Source organism: Saimiri boliviensis, chromosome 12 (genome assembly GCF_048565385.1).
Source record: "Saimiri boliviensis isolate mSaiBol1 chromosome 12, mSaiBol1.pri, whole genome shotgun sequence".
NCBI classification, from domain to species: Eukaryota; Metazoa; Chordata; class Mammalia; order Primates; family Cebidae; genus Saimiri; species Saimiri boliviensis.
In genome coordinates this window covers 75,675,418-75,700,478 of record NC_133460.1, presented here as the reverse complement: position 1 = coordinate 75,700,478, position 25,061 = coordinate 75,675,418, and the positions used below count along the sequence as shown (strand labels likewise).

Sequence of the window (25,061 nt, the reverse complement as noted above, 5' to 3'; positions counted from 1 at the left end):
TTTGTATTTTTAGTAGAGACGGGGTTTCACCATGTTGACCAGGATGGTCTCGATCTCTCGACCTCGTGATCCACCCTCCTCGGCCTCCCAAAGTGCTGGGATTACAGGCTTGAGCCACCGCGCCCGGCCATTATAGTATTTTAAATGCCAATGAGTTCTTTTTCTTTTGTATGAACTTAGGAAGGTATTATCATAAAGCACTTTTGACAAGCTAATCAAATAAAACAATATAAAATTTAATTATTAGCTCTCTAAAGATTTTATGAACCAGATTGTTTCTATTGCCAAAATCATTTAGGTACTTTAGGAATCTCAGAATCCTCTTAAACCATTCATTTTGTGCTTAAAATAGTGGTGTTTTTTGTTTGTTTGTTTTTGTTTTTGTTTTTTACATGCTCACTACAAAATATCAATCATAGAAAAATAGAAAGAAAATATAAAACCACTAAAATTCTACATCTCAGGTAAAACTATTATTGATATTCTTGTGGACATCTGAGTAAGCACAGAAACGCACACACAAGCATACACCCAGTTTTATATAGAAAGGTTAAAACTGTATGTTATATGATTTTCTATTACTTATTTTTAAGAGATTTGTTTTTAATCTACTCTTTTGTTGTTTCTGTGTCAGTAAAGATAGATGTACATCATAATTTTTAATGGTTGCATTATACATATCATATACACTATATATACCATATCTGATCTCCTGTTGATAATACTTAGATTGCATCTTTTTTTCTTCTGTTATGTGTTTAGTAACATCTCTGCACACTAGTCATTTTGCATTTGTACAATTATCTTCTTAAGACAAAATCCTAGATGTCTGATAATTGCCAAACTGTGTTCTAGAATTACTTCAGTTGACACTCCCAATAGCAGCATAATAGAATGACTGCTTTTTCGCAGTTTTCTAATATTGGATTTTGTCTTTCTTAAACATTGGCAAATGATAAAAATATGTATTATCTTAAAATTTGCATCTCTTTATTATTGAAGTTTACATAATTTTAAGTGCTTATTGGCCATCAGTTTCTTTCTCTCTCTCTTTCTCTCTCTCTCTCTCTCTCTCTCTCTCTCTCTTTCTATCAAATAGAGATGGGGTCTTACTGCATTGCTCAGGCTGGTCTCAAACTCCTGGCCTCAAGTGATTCTTCCACCATGGCCTCCCAGAGTGCTGGGATTGTAGACATGAGCCACTGTGCCTGGCTTTGGCCATTAGTTTTTCTTCTTTGATCAATTGCTTAAATATTTTCATTGGGATGGTTAGCTTTTTCTATTTTCTTTTTCTTTTCCTTTTACAAACTCTGAAGTTCTTACAATGGGATGATTGTGTTTTGTATTGACCTGTAGGAAATCTGTGAATATTGTTATATTGCTATTTAGATTTCGAGTTTATGATTTGACTTTTAACTCTTCACAGAATGATTTTTAAATTAAACTAAATGTCACTTATAAATGTCATTTATTTTCTTTGTTACAAACATTTATTGATGTTTCATATTATACTTTCAAGCTTTTGTATTACAGTTAAGAATGGCCTTTGTCATTTCAGGATTGCAGAAATACTTACCAATATTTTCTCATAGACATAGGGTTTAATTTTTTTATATGATAATCTTTGATCCATCTGGGATTTATATTTTATCAAAAGAAAGGTAAGAAGCCAGTAATATTTTTACCCCAATTGCTGGCTAGTTGAGAGACTTCATGAATATCCAATTTTTACTAGTGATTTAAAGTGACTCCTTTTATATTCAATTCCCTTATATATTTGAATCCCTTTGAACCTATCCTGTTTAATTGATTTTTGAATAATTATTTTGGGGATTTTATTTCTGTGACTTTATACTTTTAAAAAATAGGATAAGTATCCCTTCATTATTCTTTTTCAAATTATCTGTATATTTTTACATATTGACTTAGTGAACTTTAAAATCATTAGGTCAGATTAACAAAAGCCATGTCAGTTTATTCAGTTGGGGTTATGTGGTATTTATAGATTGAGGGGAAATTGGTACTTTTATAATACTAGATTTTCTTATTGAGAAAGCAAGTTTTTTTCACCATGGATTTAAGTATTTTAAAAAATATACCTCAGTAGCATTTTGTATTTTCTTCACATAGGCTCTAGGCATTATTTTTAAAAAACTTTTTCCTAGATGTTTTTAGTTGTTGTTAGTGGCATAATCTCCACACTATTTTCTAATTGTTAATGGTTAAAGCATAAGATGTTAACTTTTGTTTATTTATTTTATATCCAGACACTTTAGTGAGCACTTATTTTTTTTCTGGTAATATTTCAGTTGATTTTAGCCTTACAAAATCTCAGCAGGTGGAAATGAAGAGACTAAAGAAGTAAATATAACTACCTTATTGTAGGATGTCTTAAAACCATTATAGAATGGTGCCTAAAGTAGAACAGAGTTTAGGAAATATAATTTATACTTCCAGGGCAGACTGAATATGGACTAATTATCATGATTGAAATACAATGTGTCAGCCTAAGTGTACTGGAATGAATAAACATGCCATTTTAATGAGATTATCTGATATTCTGAAATGTCCTTTGTACTCCATTAATCTCTCAGTATTAAACTTTGTGAATTTTGTATTATTTATATAGCCAGGAAAAAGATGGATGTGATTGTTACTTAAGTGGAAAGGCATAGTTCTAGTAAGGAAAATGTGAAGAAATGGGAGAGAAAATGGATTTCCTCAAAATAAGAGTTTACTAGGTTGTGAATTCTGGCTTGCTAATTTTTTAAATAATCCACAAGTGAAATCTAACGTCTTTTTTGGGTCGTAATCTTTCCTACACCCCCAATCCCAGTAAGTAGATATAAAAATGGTCTGACAGTGCCATCTGGTGGCCTGCTGGGGAATTGTGTAAATTAATCTCTACCTACTGGACTTAATTTTTGGTGAACCTGAGGCAACATTCTGGGGTCATGTCTTGGATGCCACATCCAGGTTTGAGAGCAGGCAGTTTATGCTGGGGCTGTAGACAAAGAGAGATGAGAAATCTAAGTCCAGGTATGGGAAAAGCTGCTGAGGAAACAAGGAAGGTGCCCAAAAGGCCACATTCACAGGAGCAGGTAGAGAACAGGGACTAGGTTTTCTTTTTCTCTCCCTCCTCCCTTTTCCCTCTTCCTTACTCCTTCCCTCCCTCTCTTCTTCCGAGTTACTTTTCCCCACACTGCCTGCCTTTTTCTTAGTTCTTATTCTTGCATTCTCAGGAAAGCCTCTCTTTCTCTTCCCTTATTTTGTTTGGGAGCCACATCATAATCCTAACTACAGCTGATAAACCTAGTGCTTGAAGGGTCATCTTTACTAACGAAAAGAGAAGGCAGAAATTGGCAAATGAAGAACCAGCATCATGAATGCCTGAATCCTTGGAAGGGATCAGAAGTCCCCTTCAACATTAACATAGCCTCGGGTTTTCCCCTTCACCCAACCGGATTTCCCCATTTGCCTGCACGCAGGATTTCCGTCTCTTCTACTCACTGCCATATCCCCAACACCTGGAACAGTAGCTGTCCAGTGAAACGAGCTCCATTAATACTTGTTAAAGGAACTCATTCTAGAGGAATAAGAACATCTGGCTCTTTTTTTTTTTTTTTTTTTTTACTATATTTCTATTTTGTCTTCCTGTAAGTGTTGCAGATGCTAATTTTCATTGTGAAAGTATGCTTTTGGACTTTCGTGGGATAATTTAAGTATTAAAGGATATTTCTAGCAGAAATTGTTTTTTAAGTTCTAACCTACCAACTGACCAACTTTCAGAAAATAACCTGTTGGTAAGTTAGGGACTCTCTGTATCTTTCCTTTTAATGTTACAAGAATTATCTTTTATATACATAAAGGAAGTAAAAAGAACAACATAACGACCAGCTTTTTTCAGCCTTTGCTTCTCAAGTTCTCTTAGCTTACCAAAATAGAAGCTAAGACTATTAAATATGAGGAAAACACAGGTTTGGAAAGCTGAAAAATACTAAGCATTTGGCAGAACATCTTTTCTGTATATGTTTTCTCTGTTTGCAGAGACTCGTTTGCATTACAAATCCTTGATAACAGACTTGGAGTAATATTTATTCCTTCTGTAGAACTAAACACAGAGAAAATGTTGGATTTGCCTAATATCTTTCAGAATTGTATCCTTGTTTTGTGATTCTCCTAAGAACCGGAGAGAGAAAGCAGGCTGTTTTTATTTTTTAGATTGTTCCTCTGATACTGCTGTTGTGTGAGAATTTTCTGTGGGTAAAAAAAATAATAATGATGATCATTTCTGCTTCCCACTACAGCACTCAACTATCTCACAAATCTGTGTGATCTTAAAGAAATGCTTTTGCTGTAAAGCTAAAATGAATTAAAAGCTGGCCTAAATTAAGACAGTTGGGTGATCACTGGTTGTATAATATCAGAGTGTGGCAGACTTTGGTTAAGTTTTGAGAATGTGTCACAATATCCCACATCAGAATTGATGTGTTGCCCTCACTGGTTCTGGTGGCTGGGGACATGGGGAGGGGGAGCTCATTGACTACATGGACTGTGAAAAACTATAAAGCATGTGAAGAGCATGGACTTACATTAGAGTCAGAGGGCTCTCAGGCTACAACCTGGCAATGCCTGTGTGTGACCTGGAATAAAATAGGTAACATCTCAGGGCCTTAGTTGACCTTTCTGCAAAATGGGAGTAATGATGCCTACCTAGAAGGGCTGTTGTGCGTATTCGGCTGGCAGGACTTGCTCAGTTGACCAGTTATGATCTCAGCGTTCACCTGTTATTTTTCCATGTCTCTACTAGGTACCTTGGGATCACAAGGCCCCTCACGTACCCTGTGAGGCAGAATGGGAAATGCATGGCGAAGATGATTCTCTCCGTCTGGCTTCTCTCCGCCTCCATCACTTTACCTCCGCTCTTCGGATGGGCCCAGAATGTAAATGATGATAAGGTGTGCTTGATCAGCCAGGACTTTGGCTACACCATTTATTCTACCGCAGTAGCGTTTTATATCCCCATGTCCGTCATGCTTTTCATGTACTACCAGATTTACAAGGCTGCCAGGAAGAGCGCTGCGAAACACAAGTTCCCTGGCTTCCCTAGAGTGGAGCCAGACAGTGTCATCGCCCTGAATGGCATAGTGAAGCTCCAGAAGGAGGTGGAAGAGTGTGCAAACCTTTCGAGACTCCTCAAGCATGAAAGGAAAAACATCTCCATCTTTAAGCGGGAACAGAAAGCAGCCACAACCCTGGGGATCATTGTCGGGGCCTTTACCGTGTGCTGGCTGCCCTTTTTCCTCCTCTCGACAGCCAGACCCTTCATCTGTGGCACTGCCTGCAGCTGCATCCCACTGTGGGTGGAGAGGACATTTCTGTGGCTAGGGTATGCAAACTCTCTCATTAACCCTTTTATATATGCCTTCTTCAACCGGGACCTGAGGACCACCTATCGCAGCCTGCTCCAGTGCCAGTACCGGAATATCAACCGGAAGCTCTCGGCTGCAGGCATGCATGAAGCCCTGAAACTTGCTGAGAGGCCAGAGAGACCTGAGATTGTGCTGTAAGGTCATTTATCGCTATTTTCCTCTTATCCCCTAAACCCTTTTATGCAGCTTTTTGAAGCACACCACAGAAAGCTTCCTGAATGAGTAGCTAGCTTACTCTTTACTAAACATACCAGATTTGAATGACAACAGTATAGACTCCAGTCTGGCACTCAGTAATATCCCAGAAGCCAAAGAGTGGTACTTAGTTAGATTGGTAGATGAGACTAATTTGCTGATGAATTGCAATTGATGTGACTGACAACAAGGCAGGCAATATTTTCCATTCTTTCTCCATAAATGACATCCAGATTCTGTCTTTACATCTGAATTTGTGCAACATTATAATTTTCGTTGCTATTATTCTTCTGTCTGGTAAAACTTTTTTGATGACCTCATCCTTCACAGATAAATTCTTCTTTTGAGGTAGGAAGCACAACGATCCTTCCAGTATGCAGTTAATATTCACCTGGGGTGAAAGGAGGCAGCACAGGTAAAAGAAGAGTGGTTGGTGTGGGGAGATGCCAGAATGAGGCAAGGTCTTTAAAAGCCACGAGAGCCGGACAAGGTGGAGCGCCTCTGTACTCCTAGCCACTTGGGAGGTTGAGGTGGGAGGATAGCCTGAGCCCAGGAGTTGGAGGTTACAGTGAGCTATGATCATGCCATTGCACTCCAACCTGGTTGACAGAGAAAGACCCACCTCTGAAAAATGAAAAGAGCCACAGGAGCTTTTAGGAAATGCTCCTGGCCATCTTGGTAGGCAAGAACTGATAAAGAGTTGTTGAATTTGTCTAAGAAGTCTTAGTGACTTTCAAGGAAGCAATTATAATAGGGTCTTGAGATCGGAAAAAGGATCTGATGGTGATGGAGAAATGGAAATTTCGGAAGTGACCCACATGTTAAAAAATTGGCATTGTAAAGAAGGAAGGAGATACAATACTAGTTAGACGTGTCAGCATGTCAAATGAAGACTTTGTTTTAAATTTGAGGTGGAGGAGATTCCTTCATGTTTGAAAGCCAAGGGAAAAAGAAACTTGGAATGAAAAGTTGGAAGATGCTGGTGAGAGAGTGAGCAGATTAATGTTGGAGGCCTCTCTCTTCACTGAGCCTGGCAGGAAGGAGTAGACTAGAGAACCATGGACCACTCTAGCTGATAGGGGCCTTCCCAATCATCTTGTCCAGCCCTGTCATTCAGCAGAAGAGCTAACTGGGAGTTGAAAAGTGAGATAACTCACACTTAGCTAGTGTCACAACTAAGTCTAGATCCCACATCATCTGAATCCCAGTGCTGCTCATTTTTCTTATACTAGACCGTCTTTATCTTACAATTGAAAGTTGCAAGACTGCAGCTATGCTAATTCTTAAGCTGAGTGTAGCTTCACAGGCATTCATGTTTACTTCTATATACTCTTTGGTATATATGAAATTGTTCACAATATAAAAAGTAATACTAAAAAAATGTAATTTTAGGTTCCAGAACATGAACTGTGAACAAATCCAGAGATCTTACTATGCCTATAAGAGTTCATTGAATTGACCCCTAGGATTTTCCCACCAGATTCTGAATTTCTTCAGAGAAGGAACTATGTCTTAATCAGATTTCTTTCTGCAGAATCTAGTACAGTGCCTGACATGTAATAGATGATAAATAAAAGTAATAACTACTAACCATTATTGAACACCTGCTACTTGCTAAACAGCATGCTACCTGCAGAATAGATGCTTCTAGCATCCCCACCACCTTTCAGAAGGACAAATTAAGGCTCAGGAACATAAAGTAATTGACCTATGGTAGTGGTAGCTGTGGTATGAATCACTCTGATGATTGTATTGAATGTTATGCAATATTACTTGTCAAGTAACTTCAGTTTATAGGCAGTGAAGAGTCTCAGAATATTTTTGAGCTGGAGACTACCTATAAGCTCTCTGAGAAGACAATGAAAATGACTTGTTACTCTAAGTAAGTAAAGTTTATTAGACTTACTGTGCTACAAGTGGACACCTCCTAGACAGTCTTAGTAGTTTCTCAGAAGAAGGAAATTAGGCAAGGATATCGACAGAGTTTTGGGGCTTGTGCTGGGTGATTTGAAGTTGGGGATTAGGCAGAGTTTATGATATAATAGCTTTTAGTAAGTACAGCTAGATGAGGACTGTGAAGCAAGTGTTAATGAGCAAGCTATTAGTCTTGAAAAGTAGGCTATTTTAGTTCACATATAGTCTTATCTTCTGAAAGTAACTATTTCCTAGAACAAATAGCTAGGTTATTTTGCCTGGCTCCAGCATTGTTTAGCACAGGAAAAGGAAAGCATGTTGGTTTTAGTTCTCAGGAGTAACATGCTGAGTGATGTGATTTAGGAAGGTCTCCCCAGCAATAGTGAGGAGGGTAGACAAGGGGAAGATGGTTGCCAGGAGATCCAGTTAAGTAGCCAGTGTATAAACTAGGAAAGGACAGATAAAGTCATGAGGTAGGAAACACTGCTATATTTGTATGCATCCTATAGGGTCAAAGAAATTGAAAATAATTTTGTTGGATATTTTAGTCAATAATTCAGAGATAATTCAGATAGATCACACAATAGTAATCTTTAAAATGTAACACAAAAAGGCTTTCCAATTTAAAATAATAACATGGGTTTCCTGAGGATTCACTCTCAGGTACTTTGGTGAGCACTTCAGGTGAATTTGATCAATTAATCGTCAAACGTTTATGATAAGTTAGTTTTCTTCATTTCCATTCTGAAAATAACAAAACAAGGGCTTGGAGAAGTCAAATAATTTCCCCACAGTCATACAGAGAGTGATAGAGCTGGGTTTGAGCCCAGGATGTCTGTGTTCAAAAGTGCTTTTAATATGTATGCTACTGTGCCTTTTATAAAAATAAATCAGCTAACATTAAATCTAAAGATACTTGTCTTTATATCTTCAGCTAGTCTGGAGGCTTGGGTGTTATTTTCTTGTTAGCTTAAAACAGGGGTCAGCAAACTTTAACTGTGAAGGACCAGGTGGTAAATATTTTAAGCATTGCTAACCGTATGGTCTCTACTGAAACTACTCATGTCAGCCTTTGTCACTGAATAAGTAAACAGATGGATAGGCCTGTGTACCAATAAAACTTTATTTGTGAAAAGAGGCTTCTAGCTGTATTTAGCCCACAGGCCATAGTTTGGTGTATCGTCTTTACATCTCTCTCAGTTTAAATTTCTAATTACAGAATATTCACTTCATTAAGGATGATTAGCCTAAAAATGTCCATCAGCTGTAGGAAATTTCTAATATAGCTTCCATGCATTGAGGAAGATACAGAAAACATATTCTTTCATGTCCTTGGGCATATATTTTTGTTGGACGTACCTTATACAAACAGACATATGTTGCTATGGCCTGAATGTTTGTGTCTCCTGCAAAATTCATATTTTGAAACAAAATTCCCAATGCAATAGTATGAAAATATGGGTTCTTTAGGAGATAATTAGGTCATAAGGACAGGGCCCTCATGAATGGGATTAGTGCCCTTATCAAAGAGGCCTGAAGGAGCTCGTTCACAGCTTCTACCATGTGAGGATGCAGCTGGAAGTTACCATCTATGAAGCAGACAGCGAGCCCGCACCAGACATGGGATCTTCTGGTGCCTTAATCTTGGATTTCTCAGCCTCTAGGACTATGAGAAATAAATTTCTGTTGTTTATAAGCTACCAGTTTATGGTATTTTGTTACAGCAGCCTGGTTAGGCTAAGACATGTGCACACTCAACCTTTTTATAATAAGGAAAGGTGGAGAGAGGAAAAGCTATAGGATTCAAAGGAAAGGAAAATAACTCGGAGCTTACACTAACTCTGATCAGAGTAGACTTCCTGAAGGACATGGGCTTAAGCATGTCTATGAAGATGGTCAAAGCATTTGTAGCCAAAGGAGAGCAGAAATGGTATTCCAGGTGAAGAGCACTTTTTTGGTAAGGGCACCAGTGTGGGAGCTTATCAAAGGACCATCTGGCTGAAGCTAAGCATTTGGGTGCAGGAACTGTTGGAGATCAAAGCAGAAAAGTAGTTTGAGACAAAATTATAAAGGATCTTCTGTGACAGCTCCAAGAATTAGGGCTTTCAGTATTGACAGATTGTTCTTAAGCAGGAGTAGTTTTGACTCCCATCCCAACTCTCTGGAGACATTTGGCAATTTCTGGAGGCATTTTTGGTTGTCACAAATTGGAGTGGGACACTACTGGCATCTACTGGGTAAAGGCCAGGGCTGCTGTTAAGGATTTTACAGTATACAGGCCAGCACCCATGACAACAAAGAAGTAAAGAAGTCCCTAGTCCTTGATGATAAAGTTGGGAGACTCTGGTGTAAATAGCAGTAAGCCATCAGTGAATCTGCAAGTAGGGGAATGGAGTCATCAGAATGGTCAAGACTGATTCAGTGGCACTGTGTGGATAACTTAGAAGGTAGAAAATGGATGTAAGGAGTCTCCTCATTGGCTTGTTTTTTCTAGAAACATTTGAGGGCCTGCTATGTACAAGGCATGGCACCAGGCATGGTAGGGTAGAAAGATGAGTAAGTGACAGTTGTAGTCTCTGGACGCTTTTAATCTAGTGGGCTGGGGTGGCTGTAGAAGTGGTGGTGGCTAGTAGGAGACTTGTAATCAGAACCTGTTGCTCCCCATGCCTCTCTCTCTCATCTTGTGACTACCCTACAGACTCTGGGCTTTCTCCAGCCCTTTTTCTGGGCTTCTAGTCTCTCTTACCTTTTCACCTTGCTCTGCCTTCTTGGCTCTACATATTTTCCTACAAGTAGTTTCTTTCTTTCCTGTGTAAGCCTATGAGACTGTATTACTACTCCCAAATATTTCCCCTGGTAATTTTAATTTTCTGCTCTCAATTTTAATCCTTTTCACAAAGATTCAAAGATCGGTAATATAAAACCAAGTGTGATAATGTGATATAATCAGGGATTCTTGTTTTCTTTTTTAATTTGATTACTTATGGATTTACTTTGAATTGTCACAAGTTGCTTTGAAGTATCATGTTTTGATAAATTTTGTTGACATAATTTATGAATAATATTGAACAGCACTTTCTACAATACTCCCATATAAAAGAATGCCGTGAAATTGTTTTGAAGTAGCTTTTCCTTTCCTGCTCTTTTTTTTTTTCTCTTGGTGATTCTATTGTTGTTGTCAAAGACCCTCTTATAATCCTGTCAATTGCAGGGGTTTCTAGGGGTGACTTGTAGCAGCGTTACCTGGGGTTTCTGCCATGAATTCTGCCAATACAGTGCTCCAGGATTTGTCTTGAAACTAACCTTTTTTTTTGGAAACCAGTAATCAAATAAACAAATAAACAAAACAAAACAAAACAAATCAAATCTCAGAAGCAATTGGGAAGAAGCATCAAGGCTTCTGAAACCCTGGGGTGCCTGTGTTGGGATGCTACCTTACAGGTAGAAACAAACAAAAAGTTTGCCATTTCATGGACTTTTCTTCCCCACAGATGATTTATTTTCATTAAATTGTCATTTTATTTTCACTAAATCATCAATTAGTAATAATAGCTTATTTGCTTCCTGCTTTGCAATTGCCTACATTTTAAGTTTGCAACATCTGTTTAAAGTAAGGAAGGCAGGTGATTGCCCTCCCTTGCTTTATCTAATATTTATATATTTTTGTTCTATTAGTAGATAATAAATACACATACCACAACATAAAATCAAGCAGTACAGAAGAGTATAGAAGAAAAATAAGTCTTGAGAGGCATTCTTAGGAAGAAAATATCCATGGTAGAAATCAAGAACAGGGGGATATTTGAGGTGGGTCTAAAAGAAGGAGTAGGATTTTAACAAGAAGGCCTAATGGGGTGGAGGTGGAGTGGTGGCTGCTCAAGGCAGAGGGGATAGCATGGACAGAGGGGCACAGATGTTGATAGAGGTAGACAAGAAGTTTGGGGCATGTCTTTAGCAGTACTGGGAAGCTGGGTAGCCTATGGTCAGCATGGAGGGCTAGGTGGGCAGGGGTGAGGGAGAGAGATGAAGGCTTTTGAGCAGGTATGAAACCAGAGATGCAGTATAAATGATGTATGGAAGTCTTCACAGTAGGAGACTGATGTAAGAGTGGAGTCTCATGCCAGGAGGGCCTGCATGAGGAGGGTGCTACTGAGACCAAGAAAGAGGCCATGGGTGTCTGTGTGGATGGTACAATCTTCAGACCATCACCATTGGTTAGCAGGTGGGTAGCAAGGAAAGGGAGACTTTGGAGATAGTGCTGTCTTCTGGAGGAAGTCAGGACATGAACTGTGTGAGCAGAGCAATGCTGAGCTGAAGAGAAAGTGTGGTCTCTGCTGCGCTGGGAAGAGTCAGAGGTCCTGGGCTAGGAATGCATCTGTGGAGCACAGATGGTTGCCAGTCCCCTCTTCAGATACCTAGGAGCCTCGAGTGCCAGGTCTGGGCGGAGGTGCAGCACTTGGCCTCAAGTGTCACTGTGTGAGGCTGAGGGGCAAAGCCAGAAGCCATGTCTCCAGCAAAATCCATCTATTGATCACCCATCTGAAGGTCTGGGCTGAGAGGGGGACCTTAAAGAAGGAGGAGCAGGACTGCAGGCAAGACAGCCAAATGGCAGGGTGAGGGATGCTTTAGATGGGGTGGGTAGTCTGAGATTGGGTGCACAGTGCTCATAGGTTTAACCCTTAAGCACTTGATGTAGTGTGGTAAGTCGAGGACTGTGGAGGTACAGAGTTAGGGGAGAGTGGCTTTACACAAGGAGAAAGGGACTTTTTCTTAGCCAATGACTAACACTTCCGTGTCACTAATGCCACTTCTATGCATCTAGGAACAAGGGAGAGAAGTGAAGTTTCTTGGTCTCTGCACACATCTCTTACAATAACATACCTCCCTAGGTTTGAGGGCGAGAACACTTCTCACTGGTAATCATTATTTAGTCATTATTCTTTTCAAGTAGAGTGAGTACACTAGTATTTTGCAAGGATTTTTGAGAGCAAAGTCATTTTTGGCTATAGCTATATTAAAAAAGTGAATTTCCAAATGGGTTATTTGGGGCTGATTTGCAAATATATTAAAGCCTTGGCAACTTGTAGAAGTTACGAAATTTATTAAAAGAATCACAGCACTTTTTCTTTCCCTTTAAGGATACTCATAATCCCTTAGAAGCCACAAATGATTCAAAGTACTGACTGCTCTAAAAATTAAGTCCACCCACCATAAAATGAAAACTCACATTTACGGTTCTGCTAAATCATTCTCCTATTTCTCTCTCTCTCTCTCTCTCTCTTTTTAGACAAACTACTGACTACTGTAGAAAAAAAGGTCATGATTCATGATTGAAAGCTGAACAATGGAAATGAAATAAGGCAAAATAGAGTTGGAAACAGAAGGAAGTCATTTGCTGAGACTGCAGAATGGAATGCGGCTTCTGTCCTTTTTTGCGATGGCTAAAACGTAACAAACAGGGTGATCTGTTGTACACACTATCTTTACAAGGGAGATGGTGATCTCTCCTTTTTTCTGTGGATCAGTGCTATTGTGTGTTCTCAGTTTAAGATAGCAGATCATCTCAGCAGTAAGCACACCGACAGAACTGAGTTCCAGAAAGGAAGCAGTTTCTGGTGCTTTGCATATGTCCAAATCCATGCAAGTGGGAGAATGTTCCAATGCACACTTCCCATGCTTCTGAGTCTAGGCGTTGTGGTGAATATGCAGGAATCATTCATGAGACAGAATGTATTTTGTTGTATGACAGAAGGGTTTTCCAAGCAAACTGCGGTGAGCATAGTGTTGAATATGTTGCATGTCCATGTTAAGAAAACAGAATCCAGTCATCAGCTAATACAAATGATTTCCCAGAGCAGTGTTTGTTTCAAGCTTTTGTCAAATAGTTTGGCTTTTCTGCGGGGTCTCTGTGATATCCCCACCAATGTACTTTTCTTGTTAACTCACTTATTATGGTATAACTCAGGAACAAGATGGAGAGACGCATACAACTTGAACAAAGCTTTTTCTTGTGCTCTGAAGGGTCCTGAGAGGTGAGGGGCATGTCTCCTGGGAGGATTTTTATCTTAGTGAAGTGCAAGTGGTACCCAACTGCATTGTAATTAACATGATTATTGGCATGTTTTTGACTCTCATTTCTACAAGGGTGCAGTGGGCCCACCCATGGGCTGTCCTATAACGTATGTTATGTGGAAGAAGTGTGGGAATAATGGGTTTTTCCATGAAAGGTTGTGATGCCTCTGGAGATGGGGCATAAACATGTTCATTCTTGTTGAGCTGCATTGTATTAAACCAAATTGTGTGAAGCGAGGTCACCGGGACCACTCTTGCGAAATGCTTCAGAACACCAGTCTGTTCCTTCTAGAGAATTTGTTTTTGTGTTCTCTGTATCTTAAATCAAATGTGTGCCTAAGCAATTCTGTCCCCTGATTCCCACCCCCACCCACCAAAAAATGGTAGACATGAAAGGCAGGTAAAGAAACAGAAAAGGTCTCTTTGTGGATATATATATTTTTAAATGGCACTAAGGAGACAGAAGGACAGTAGAGGAGAATAGATGAGTACCTTTACCTAGAAGGGGAGAAATGAATGCAATTCTTTATTTGATGAGAGAGAACTGAAAGAGAATATTATTTTCCTACCATAAAGCAAGCTGTCCTCTCACAGGATAAAGTGGAATTCTGACATGGATTATGGACTTCTAACTCCTATTGACATTGCTTCTTACCAGACATGGGGAAGGGCTACCTTTCCTGAAAGGGGAGGAGGGCACTGTCCTTTCAGACAAAGCTTGTATAAATTCCTGAACCGCAAATTTGCTAAAGTGACCGTATATACTTATATTCATACTTTAAATGATTATTTATGGTCAAATACATATTGTTAAACTTGAAAATGTTTTATTACATTACATCAAATAAAGTTTATTTGTAGCTGAAATAAAGCAATGCAAGTAAAGATTTTTAATTAAAGGTTGTATGTCATACATATTGCTGTCTGCTGAATGACTGAAGGGCAAACACTTTACATGTTTGCTAAAATCCAAACAGGTAGTTAAGACAGCTCTGGATTTAATCACATTTCACTGTGAGGATTCATTCACTTAGTGACTTTTTATTTTTAAAACAATGACTGTTCATTAGTTGATCTGATTAATGAGCATTGCTTGGGCTCCTGCCACATTCACCTCTGCAGGCATTGAGGGGACAAAGATGGGTATGGCACAATCCTTGCTTTTAAGGAGTTTGCCATCAGGTAGAAGGCAGACATGTCTTGGTTTGTTACAATATAGTATAGTAAGAGCTATAGCAGGTTTTACGGAGTGGCATTTTTCTTTCCTATAGTATAAGACAGGGCACTATGGTTAGGTGGATTGATTCAGGTTTTCAAATGTGTTGTTTAATTTTTTATTAAGACCTTCATGATTCAAATTGGCCGTTTGTCTTGCCTGACATGAATGCCCGATTATTGAACTCTGTTTCATTCTACCTACAGAGGCTGAGCTTCCTGTGTATACTGTGCTTTAAATATATGGCAGCTAAATGAAAGGAAAAAATAGAAATGGAAAGGGAATGATAAAAATAAATCATTAATACAATTTCACATATGACATAATTTGTTCCAAAGACACAGCTTTTGTTTTAACTAAGAATTGGGAAAACTCATTGAAACGAACATTTTGTATATAATGACTATTCAAGCAAGAATGACTATTCCTCTCCTCACTCACAGGGTATCAGCTGTCATTTTCTGGCAAGGCCGAGTATTGGGAAACCATGCTTGAGAAGTAAAGCATTTACTTGTAAGAGATAACTGAATCACTGTTGCCTTAGCATTTAAGTTTATTCTGTAAATGTTAAATAGGAGACACTCAACATTCCTAGGTTTTTAGCAACTGTTCAATAACTGAAAACATCGATCATGTTGTCATGGGCTTGATATGCTTGTGCATGTATTTGACGATCATATTTTTGTGTAGTTTTATTAAGTTCATTGATTGCAGGCAGTAGGTCAACAATATGAATGGAATTGAATAGAAAATGCATGCCATTTTTCAAATAGTTTATGCTAATATGATAATTGTCTGAATTATCATCTGGAGATAGTGGGAATTTCCCTTTCAGTGTTTTGATTGTCAATTGAGTTTTCAATTTAATGGCTGTAAATGTTTCTAAATATTAGAGTTTTAAAAAATTGTTCATGCTCCTTCTGATCTCAGGACCTTCACACATGCTTCCCTTCTTGGTCTGCAATATTCTTCCTGATCTCATTTGTTTGATGTATGTTTTCATTATTGGCCAGTAAATCTTCAAGGGTAGGGACCATGTCTTTTTCTCAGCAATATGCCCATTACCTAGCACCATCCTGGCAGCACATATATGGTAGGCCCATAATAGGTATGTCTTAATGGGAAAGAAGGCGGGAAGGAGAGAGAGGCAAGAGTTGACTGGCACCTTTAAAAAATGTTTCTATGAGGAAACAGAGAAGACTTGCTATTATCAAGTGACATGCCCAGTGAATGGAAGAGAAGGAACTGGAATTAAGCTATTCTGTGTGCTCCTTAGGTCAGGCCCTCCACTACACGGTCCTGCTTCTCTTGCATGAGTTAGTTACTCATATCATGAGAGCATCCTTTTCTTAATTTTCTGCACTAGTGGAGCAGAGCCATGTATGTGCTATGGCCCATATGTTGAAACTTGTTTATCTACAGCTAGCCAGATGGTCTGTAACAACACACAAAGAAGCCATTTGGAAACTTTCAGAGGGTCAGCATGTTTTGAAAACACTCAGAGTAATACATATTGTGATGTCATTGCTTACTTTAAGCTTACAGTAAGGAATATCTTATTAGGTACTGAATGTGAAACATGCAGACTTTGAGAACTAACTCAGAGGTTCTAGCAGAAATGTATTTAATTGGATCACCCTTTAGATTTGTTTTGTCTACATGTTCTGTGAAAAAGGAATATAATATCTTAATATAAAATACTTTGTTTTCTAAGTTTCTGCTGGGTTAAAAACATTTTTTTTTTTTAAATAGAACCTGCTTCTGCAGCACATGTTGAAAAGATGTGATGTGGTCATCGATAAAAATGTAAAAGAAAATTTACTATGGCTGATGTGAAACATAAAGTGAGAGAGGTTGACAAGTATCAGAAGCAGATTTGCAGCTAACAGTTCTGTTGAGTCTTTGGCACTTCAAAAAAGCCAAGATGAAAGAATTACACCTGTATGAGTGGAGGAGAAAAATGGTAATCTAAAATAGCAGATGATAAGAAATATCTGGGATTTGTCTTTGATGTGGTATTTTGGTGCAAAATTACCTTTTCCTAATTACATTTTGATTGGGCTATTATTAAAATGTTCTGTATTCTTTAAACCCACACAATCTCACAGTAGGAGGTGGTTGAGTGTTATAATGAGAGGCAGCAGAAAGTCAGCTGTATATATAAAAGTTTGTTATGGTTAATTCACAAAGTGCATGATCCATTTGTAGGAAAAATGAGCTCTAACTATATCCACAGACAATGACAGAGCTGGAGAATCTCATGGATGATCTAATACAACCCTCTACTCTTCTGCAGGTGAGAAAACACTAAAACAGGGGTCCCCAAACTACGGCCTGCGGGCTGCATGCGGCCCCCTGAGGCCATTTATCCGGCCCCCACCGCACTTCAGGAAGGGGCACCTCTTTCATTAGTGGTCAGTGAGAGGAGCACAGGATGTGGATGCATCCTGTGCTCCTGGAGTACTGTATGTGGCGGCGTCGCAAAGCGTGGCATTGCTCACATACAGTACTACTTCTGGTGACACGGGACACACGCATCACGGCTCCGGAAGCGTGTCATATGACGCACATCTGGTCTGCGGCTGCAGTGCCCCACATCACTGGAAGCAGTGTGAAATAACAGCAGAAGTAGGAAGAAAGGCAAAGCACTATAACCATTACTACACAGTACAATGGCCCCCATAATCCCCCAAATGTACAACAACATAATGGCCCCTATAACCTCCCTTTGCCCAAAAGTCTCCCCCCACATTACTACACACCATGTTCCCCCTATTATAAGATCCTGTCTTATATTAATTTTACCCCCAAAAGATGGGGGCTGTCTTATTTTTAGGAGGTGTCTTATCAGCGGGCTTCCCACAGAAGAGGCCCACCGCTGCTGCAGATGTCCAGGACACTGTATACACAGTGTCACAGGCTGATCACTGCCATCCCTGTATACAGCACTGGAGGTGGTGCTGGGCCAGTGACACTGTATACCGCTATCTGGGATAATGGAGGCAGCAGTGCTGGCTGTGAAGGGTGTCACACCTTGCGTAGTCTGGCCCTCCAACGATCTGAGGGACAGTGAACTAGCCCCCTGTGTAAAAAGTTTGGGGACCCCTGCACTAAAACACTAGAGCTGTGTTTTGTCTGAATTTGTTTAAAGGAGTATAATATATAGACCTGTGCTTTGCTCTGTATATTTAATATTTGGCAAAGAAATAATTTTTAAAATCTGTCACATAGCTATGCATTTTTAAATGTAATTAAAATGAGTTATAAGAAAAATGCGACCAGGTGCAGTGGCTCACACCTGTAATCCCAGCAGTTTGGGAGGCCAATGCAGTGGCTCACAAGGTCAGGAGTTCAAGACTAGGCTGGCCAAGATGGTGAAACCCTGCATCTACTAAAAATACAAAAATTAGCTGAGTGTAGTGGCGTATGCCTGTAATGCTAGCTACCCGGGAGGCTGAGGCAGGAGAATCGCTTGAACCTGGGAGGCGGAGGTGAGCTGAGATTGCGTCATTGCACCCCAGCCTGGGCAACAAGAGTAAAACTCTGTCTCAAAAAAAAAAAAATTAATTTACATTCCCACCAACAGTGTAAAAGTGTTCCTATTTCTCCACATCCTCTCCAGCATCTGTTGTTTCCCGATTTTTTAATGATCGCCATTCTAACTGGTGTGAGATGGTATCTCAATGTGGTTTTGATTTGCATTTCTCTAATGATCAGTGATGATGAGCATTTTTTCACATGTTTGTTGGCCTCCTGTATGTCTTCTATTGTAAAGTATCTGTCGTGGACCGTCCGGATGGGTAGGCACGTCTGCCCGGGGGTCTCTCGACCTGCAAGAGGGTCCCAATACCTGGAAGAGGGAGTGCGCCTGAGAAAATAATAAAGACAGAGAGAGAGAAAGCGAGGCGTCTGGAGGGCTGATAGGCTGTGCCTAAACAGCAAATTTTATTTTTCAAATGCCAGGAATAAATACACTTTCTTGGCTCTGGTTTACGTCATAGCAAGAGGAATGTAAATGTATGCCTCACATGGCCTATACAATAGAGAAATCAGATACACAATGGTTGCAAGAGGAAATGCAAATGTATACCTTACATGGCCTATACAATTGAAAAGTCAGATACACAATCAGTGGTTGTAAAAAGTAACAGAATTTCCTGTAATCACAAAGCTTGTTTGCATCCAGACATTATTCCTCCTGGCTGCAGGTATCTCCGGTTTGATCTTGTTTTAGAACTGAGATGTGAAAAGTTTTTCTGGTTTTGCTCATCAGAATATCCTTTAACCGGATTCTCCTTTGTCTACTCCTAACTCAACTTAACTCAATTTCCCCATTCAGGAATCTCTGAGTCAGGAATCAAAGCCATCCCTTATGGTGGCATTTGCTTTGCAAATATCGACAGTTAAACCATTAGGCAGTCAGGTAAGTAAAGAAAAGGTTAAAACTTATTCTTAAAAGAGAGTCATAAAAAAGGTTAAAAAGCAGGAACTGGTTGCTGGTAGGGGGTCACTCGGTCTAGCAGCAACGCATAGTTTTAGGCCCAAACGATATTGTGGTTGATATTAGAAACTGATCAATCATCTTTCAGTTCCTATATTCTGGATAGCTCGACTGCCTCCAGTAGGAAACTGTGTTTGGGATCAAACTCACCATATAGTGAGACTCACGCCTTTTAGGGGTCTCACACGGGAGCGTTCCCCACAAGTATCTGTTCATATCCTTCGCCCATTTTTGAATAGGCTTGTTTGTTTTTTTCTTGTAGATCCGTTTTAGTTCTTTGTAAATTCTGGATATCAGCCCCTTGTCAGATGGGTAGACTGCAAAAATTTTTTTCCATTCTGTTGGTTGCCGATTCACTCTACTGACTGTTTCTTTTGCCGTGCAGAAGCTGTGGAGTTTGATTAGGTCCCATTTGTCTATTTTGGCTTTTGTTGCCATTGCTTCTGGTGTTTTGGTCATGAAGTCCTTGCCTACGCCTATGTCCTGAATGGTTTTGCCTAGATTTTCTTCTAGGGTTTTTATGGTGTTAGGTCTGATGTTTAAGTCTTTAATCCATCTGGAGTTAATTTTGGTGTAAGGTGTCAGGAAGGGGTCCTGTTTCTGCTTTCTGCACATGGCTAGCCAGTTTTCCCAACACCATTTATTAAACAGGGAATCCTTTCCCCATTGCTTGTTTTTGTCAGGTTTGTCGAAGATCAGATGGTTGTGGGTATGTTGTATTTCCTCTGAGGCCTCTGTTCTGTTCCATTGGTCTATATATCTGTTTTGGTACCAGTACCATGCTGCTTTGATTACTGTAGCCTTGTAGTATAGTTTGAAGTCCGGTAGTGTGATGCCTCCTGCTTTGTTCTTTTTCCTTAGAATTGACTTGGCTATGCGGGCTCTCTTTTGGTTCCATATGAAGTTTAATTCAACCACTGTGGAAGACAGTGTGGCGATTCCTCAATGACCTAAAAATAGAAATCCCATTTGACCCAGCAATCCCATTACTGGGTATATATCCAAAGGATTATAAATCATTCTACTATAAGGACACATGCACACGAATGTTCATTGCAGCACTGTTTACAATAGCAAAGACCTGGAACCAACCCAAATGCCCAACGATGATAGACTGGATTGGGAAAATGTGGTACATATACACCATGGAATATTACACAGCCATCAAAAACGATGAGTTCACGTCCTTTGTAGGGACATGGATGAACCTGGAAACCATCATTCTCAGCAAACTGACAGAAGAGCAGAAAATCAAACACCGCATGTTCTCACTCATAGGCGGGTGTTGAACAATGAGAACACATGGACACAGGGAGGGGAGCACTACACACTGGGGTCCATTGGGGGGAAATGGGGGAGGGACAGGGGGGTGGGGAGGTGGGAAGAGATAGCATGGGGAGAAATGACAGATACAGGCTAGGGGACGGAAGGCAGAAAACCACACTGCCATGTGTGTACCTATGCAACAATCTTGCATGTTCTTCATATGTACCCCAAAACCTAAAATGCAATAAAAAAAGAAAAGAAGAGAAAAAAAAGAAAAAGAAAGAAAAACACATTGAGGCGAAAAAATTTTGTTGAAGTATGTTGAGGCAAAAAAAGTGAAGTGCAAAAACACGCAAAAGATATAAAAGACATAAAAGTACATTTCAATAAATATATTCAGAACAAATATAACATGAAGAAACAACAACAAAAACTGACCATTGTTCACTGAAAGTGAGCAGTTACCCAGGTGAGAAATTACTGTAGCATGATCATGGCATGTGCATAGCACTAAGTTGCGAGGCTCACTGTGAGGAGAGCAATACAGGGAGAGCATCCTGACAGGAAGGGTGAAGACCCACAAGGAACCTCTTGTTCCTGAGAACTACACCTGAAGTAGTGATGCAGAGAAGCCAACTGCTTCAGTTTGTGCTCTGAAACAGTCAGGAACCAGAGCCTGTGAACAACAGAAACTTTTTCTTTCTGTGTTGTTCGTTTTTAGTTATCTACAATTAAGTATCCATAATGCTGATATGAATGCTTTGAAAGGTATTTTTAGACTGGCCATATTAATAAAATTTTTCTTAAAGCAAAGAAAAAGACTACATTTTTTGAAGAGGCGTCCCTAACAGTTTGAAGGCATAGTTTGTGATATTGAAAAGCTGCTGTTTCTCACCCCCAGATTGCTCTTATTTGGAAGACTGTTGTCATCTTTTATTTTTGTAGAATCTTAATATGTTTAGTTGGGAGGTGTCCCAGAAATCCTGATGAAAAGTATAGCAAAATCAGAATTTTGGTAATTATTACCAAGCATAATACTGCTTTGAACTCAATACTTTTATATAAAGCATATGAAGTTGCAAAAAAATTTAATGTATTCAAATATTTGAATACATTTTCATGTTTGCATAATCATGTTTTTATTCAATAAAAATGAAATTTCTCATTTAAAATTAAAAAAAAAAAGAAAAGAAAAGAAAAGTTACTATCATCACAACATGTTGTATCTTAAGCCCAGTTTTCCAAACTTCATTCTGAGTAAGAAATATCCAGGGAGCTTGTTAAACATGAAGATTCCTGGGTCCCATTTCAAGAGACTCTTGTATGTTGTGTCTGGTGCAGGATTGGGGATGGGGAGTTGCAGAGTGAGGAGGACTTTTCACCAGCCGACAGGCGATTCTGGTACAGCTGGTCTGGGTTCCACAGCTCAAAATTGCTATTCCCAAATGTGCTGGCATACTGAATTAATTACCTAGCCAGTTCCGGTGCTATTAGTAAGGAAAAGCATGTTCAGTATGAAAGAATATCCAAATCATTAGTATATGGTTTAGAATCTTGCCAAAGAAATGCGCTATTTGTTCACAAGCTCTCTCTTACATACCCTTTAGTGCTCAGTACTTACTGTTGATACGAAAGAGGAAAATAATCCACAGATTGTCTTAGATAGTTGGCAAATATGATATGTAAACACATGTAGATGTTTAAGTGACATCTCTTGTCATGGTTTCTTTCTCATTTCGTCTTAAGGCCTCTTTCAAGAGTGCCCATCAACCAAGATAGCCACTCTCTAGAAGAGGCCTGACCAGGGAAAAGTTAGGTTAGAGTGTGTTGGTCAAGTGAGGCACAATGAGGAGGTGAAACCAAAATGCGTGAAGCAAAAAATTATGACTCACAGGACCGAGAGAATTAGGAGTGCTGACAAGAGGCCCATGGGAAGTCTGGAGGTCACAGGGAACTTAACCAACAGCTGGGGAGCTAGACGTAGAGAGGATCTGTTGACTTTGTCTTTATTAATGTCCATGGTTATCCCTTAGGCTTTCCTGTGGGGATAGTGGATTGGCTAGTTTCAAGAAAACATTTGAAAAATTAGGAGGTGGGAACTTATTTATATGACTCCGGTTACAGTCAGGTGTTGTGTGGTCAGCAGTTCCACACAGGGCAGGGAAGTTTTCACTAGGCCAGTGGTGATGGGTTATGACTAGGTTTCAGATAACTTACATCAAAGCTAAAAATGGATGCCAAGGCAGCAACTATGTTAAACAAATTTATGACAAGACCTGGCAAATTCCCACATGACTGAGTGATTTTTTATGTTAACAAAGTTTATTTTATATTCAATTGCTATGAGTACATAATAGTTGTACATATTTACAGGGTACATGTGATATTTTCATGCAAGCATAATGGTCAAATTAGGGTAACTGGGAGATCCATCACCTCAAACATTTATAATTTGTGTTGAGAACATTCCAAATCTACTCCTCTAGTTATTTTGAAATGTACAATTATTAACTGTAGTCACCCTATTGTACTACTAAACACTAGATCTTAGTTCTACTATTTAACTGTAATTTTGTATTCATCAATCAACCCCCTTATAGTTATTTAATATTGGCACCAGCACAGGGTCAAATGAGAATCAATGCATCGCAATTGTCTCCCCATAGCCAAGCAGCTGATCAAATTTTTGTCAACAAAACAGAGATTAGATGTTTGTAAACTATGTATTGAATATTAGCCATTGAATGTGAGCTATTAACATTGGCCAAGGAGTATACTTTCACCATTTTATATATGTGTATGTATGTATATATCATGGCAATGTTAATAGCATTTCACATTTATTGTTTATTACTCATCAGTCATTCTGATAGTCTTCACAACAACCCCAAAATTGTTATCTCTATTTTATGGGTGAAGGAACTGAGGCTAAAGGAGCTCATGACATTAACTTGTAAGTAGAAAGATTGAGCTCAGCTGATATGTACTTTTCATTGTTATGATTTTTTATTATTTAAAATATTTTTAAAATATTTTTGTAGCGATGGAGAGGTGGTCTCACCATGTTGCCTAGGCTGGTCTCAAACTCCTGCCCTCAAGCAATCCTTTTACCTCAGCCTTCCAAAGTACTGGGATTGCATGTGTGAGCCACCATGCCCATATTATATTCTTCCTTCCGTTCTGCAAAATATATCTCAGTGGTTACTGCCTAGTTTGTGGACCTGAAAATCTGCAACTGAACTCTGAGGAGACTCACTTTAGGATGTTCAAATATCTTCCTTATTACAGTAAGTATGACGGAGTGACCAAGTTCACGGTCAAATCCTAGATCATTGTGAAGGGAACAAATCTATGATTCTTGTTTCCTCATCCTATTCTTGGGTTTTTCCATGTCCTGGCTATCTTGATGCATCTTCCTGGTTATGCATTTCTTTTGCAGTCTGCCTGTGATAGTTCATTTTATATATCATCTTCATTGGATCATGGGGTACCCATATATTTGTCTAAACACTATTTCTGGGTATGTCTCTGGGGTATGTCTGGATAAGGTTAGTATTTCAATCAGTTCACTGAGTAAAGTGGATTGCCCATTTCTGTATGGGTGAGCATCATCCAATCTGTTGAGGATGTGAATAGAGCAAATAAGATTGAGGAAGGGAAAATTTGCTTTGTGTCTGACTGTTCCTCCTGCCCTGGGATGGGGACTGTCAGCATACCAGTTCTTACACCTTTGGCCTCCTACTGAACTACACCACTCTCTTTCCTATGTCTCCTGCTTGCAAATTACAGATCATGGACTTCTTAGCTTTCCAATCATTTGAGCCAATTCCTCAAAATAAATCTCTCAGTCTCCTCCCTTTTCATATATTGGTTTTGTTTCTCTGGAAAGCCCTAATAACCTCCCCTAACTGCTATTGCCCTATGTGTACCTTTCTATACTTTTCTCATTAAAACTTATCTTCCCTGTGTTCCATTCTATCTTCTGCTATCTCTTAAATGCCAATCAATCAAATACACAAATCTATTCAGGTGCAATATACACTTCTCAGGTGGCATATCATTACATTGAGGCAAGCAACTTCTTGGATCAGTGTCTGAACCCAAAGAATATTGATGGAAACTTCTCACAGTGGGACAATTTGGAGGTGGAGAGAGCAGCTCAAAGTGTATGCCTCCTTGACTAGGATTCTGTAAATCCTAGAGTTGTTAATTGCAGACCTTCCAGGGGCCCCAGGAGCTGAAAGTCTGCTGTTATCCAAACTTACCTACATGACTTGAGCCAGGTCTGTTTTCTGCCAACGTTAGAAAAGAAAACTGAGGGAATTCCCTAGCTTTTTGAAGCAAAAACAAATGAAGGTAATTAGGTAACAGCTGAGATTTGTCAGGAAGTTTTGGCCAGTTGCCTCCAGCTCTTGGTCTTTGTGGGGATCTGCTTCTGTGAGGCACCTTCGGCTGCTCTCCCAGC

At 39.3% G+C, this 25,061-nt stretch overlaps 1 protein-coding gene across 3 annotated transcripts in view; it reads left to right on the top strand.

Annotated features, from left to right (window-relative positions):
• The window catches only part of HTR7 (5-hydroxytryptamine receptor 7), a 119,656-nt gene extending 101,897 nt beyond the window's left edge, over positions 1-17,759 (top strand). The window contains exons 2-3 of one of the 3 annotated variants that reach the window (XM_003922406.3): positions 4,811-5,566; positions 12,829-17,759. In XM_003922406.3, the coding sequence (XP_003922455.1) occupies positions 4,811-5,566; positions 12,829-12,871 (799 nt within the window). In that variant the 3' untranslated portion in view covers positions 12,872-17,759. Of the gene's footprint in view, positions 1-4,810; positions 5,572-11,665; positions 12,128-12,828 lie in introns of those variants that run through there. The other 2 variants (XM_010333289.3, XM_074382564.1) reach the window with 2 other exon arrangements.
• Positions 17,760-25,061: the final 7,302 nt, after the last annotated feature.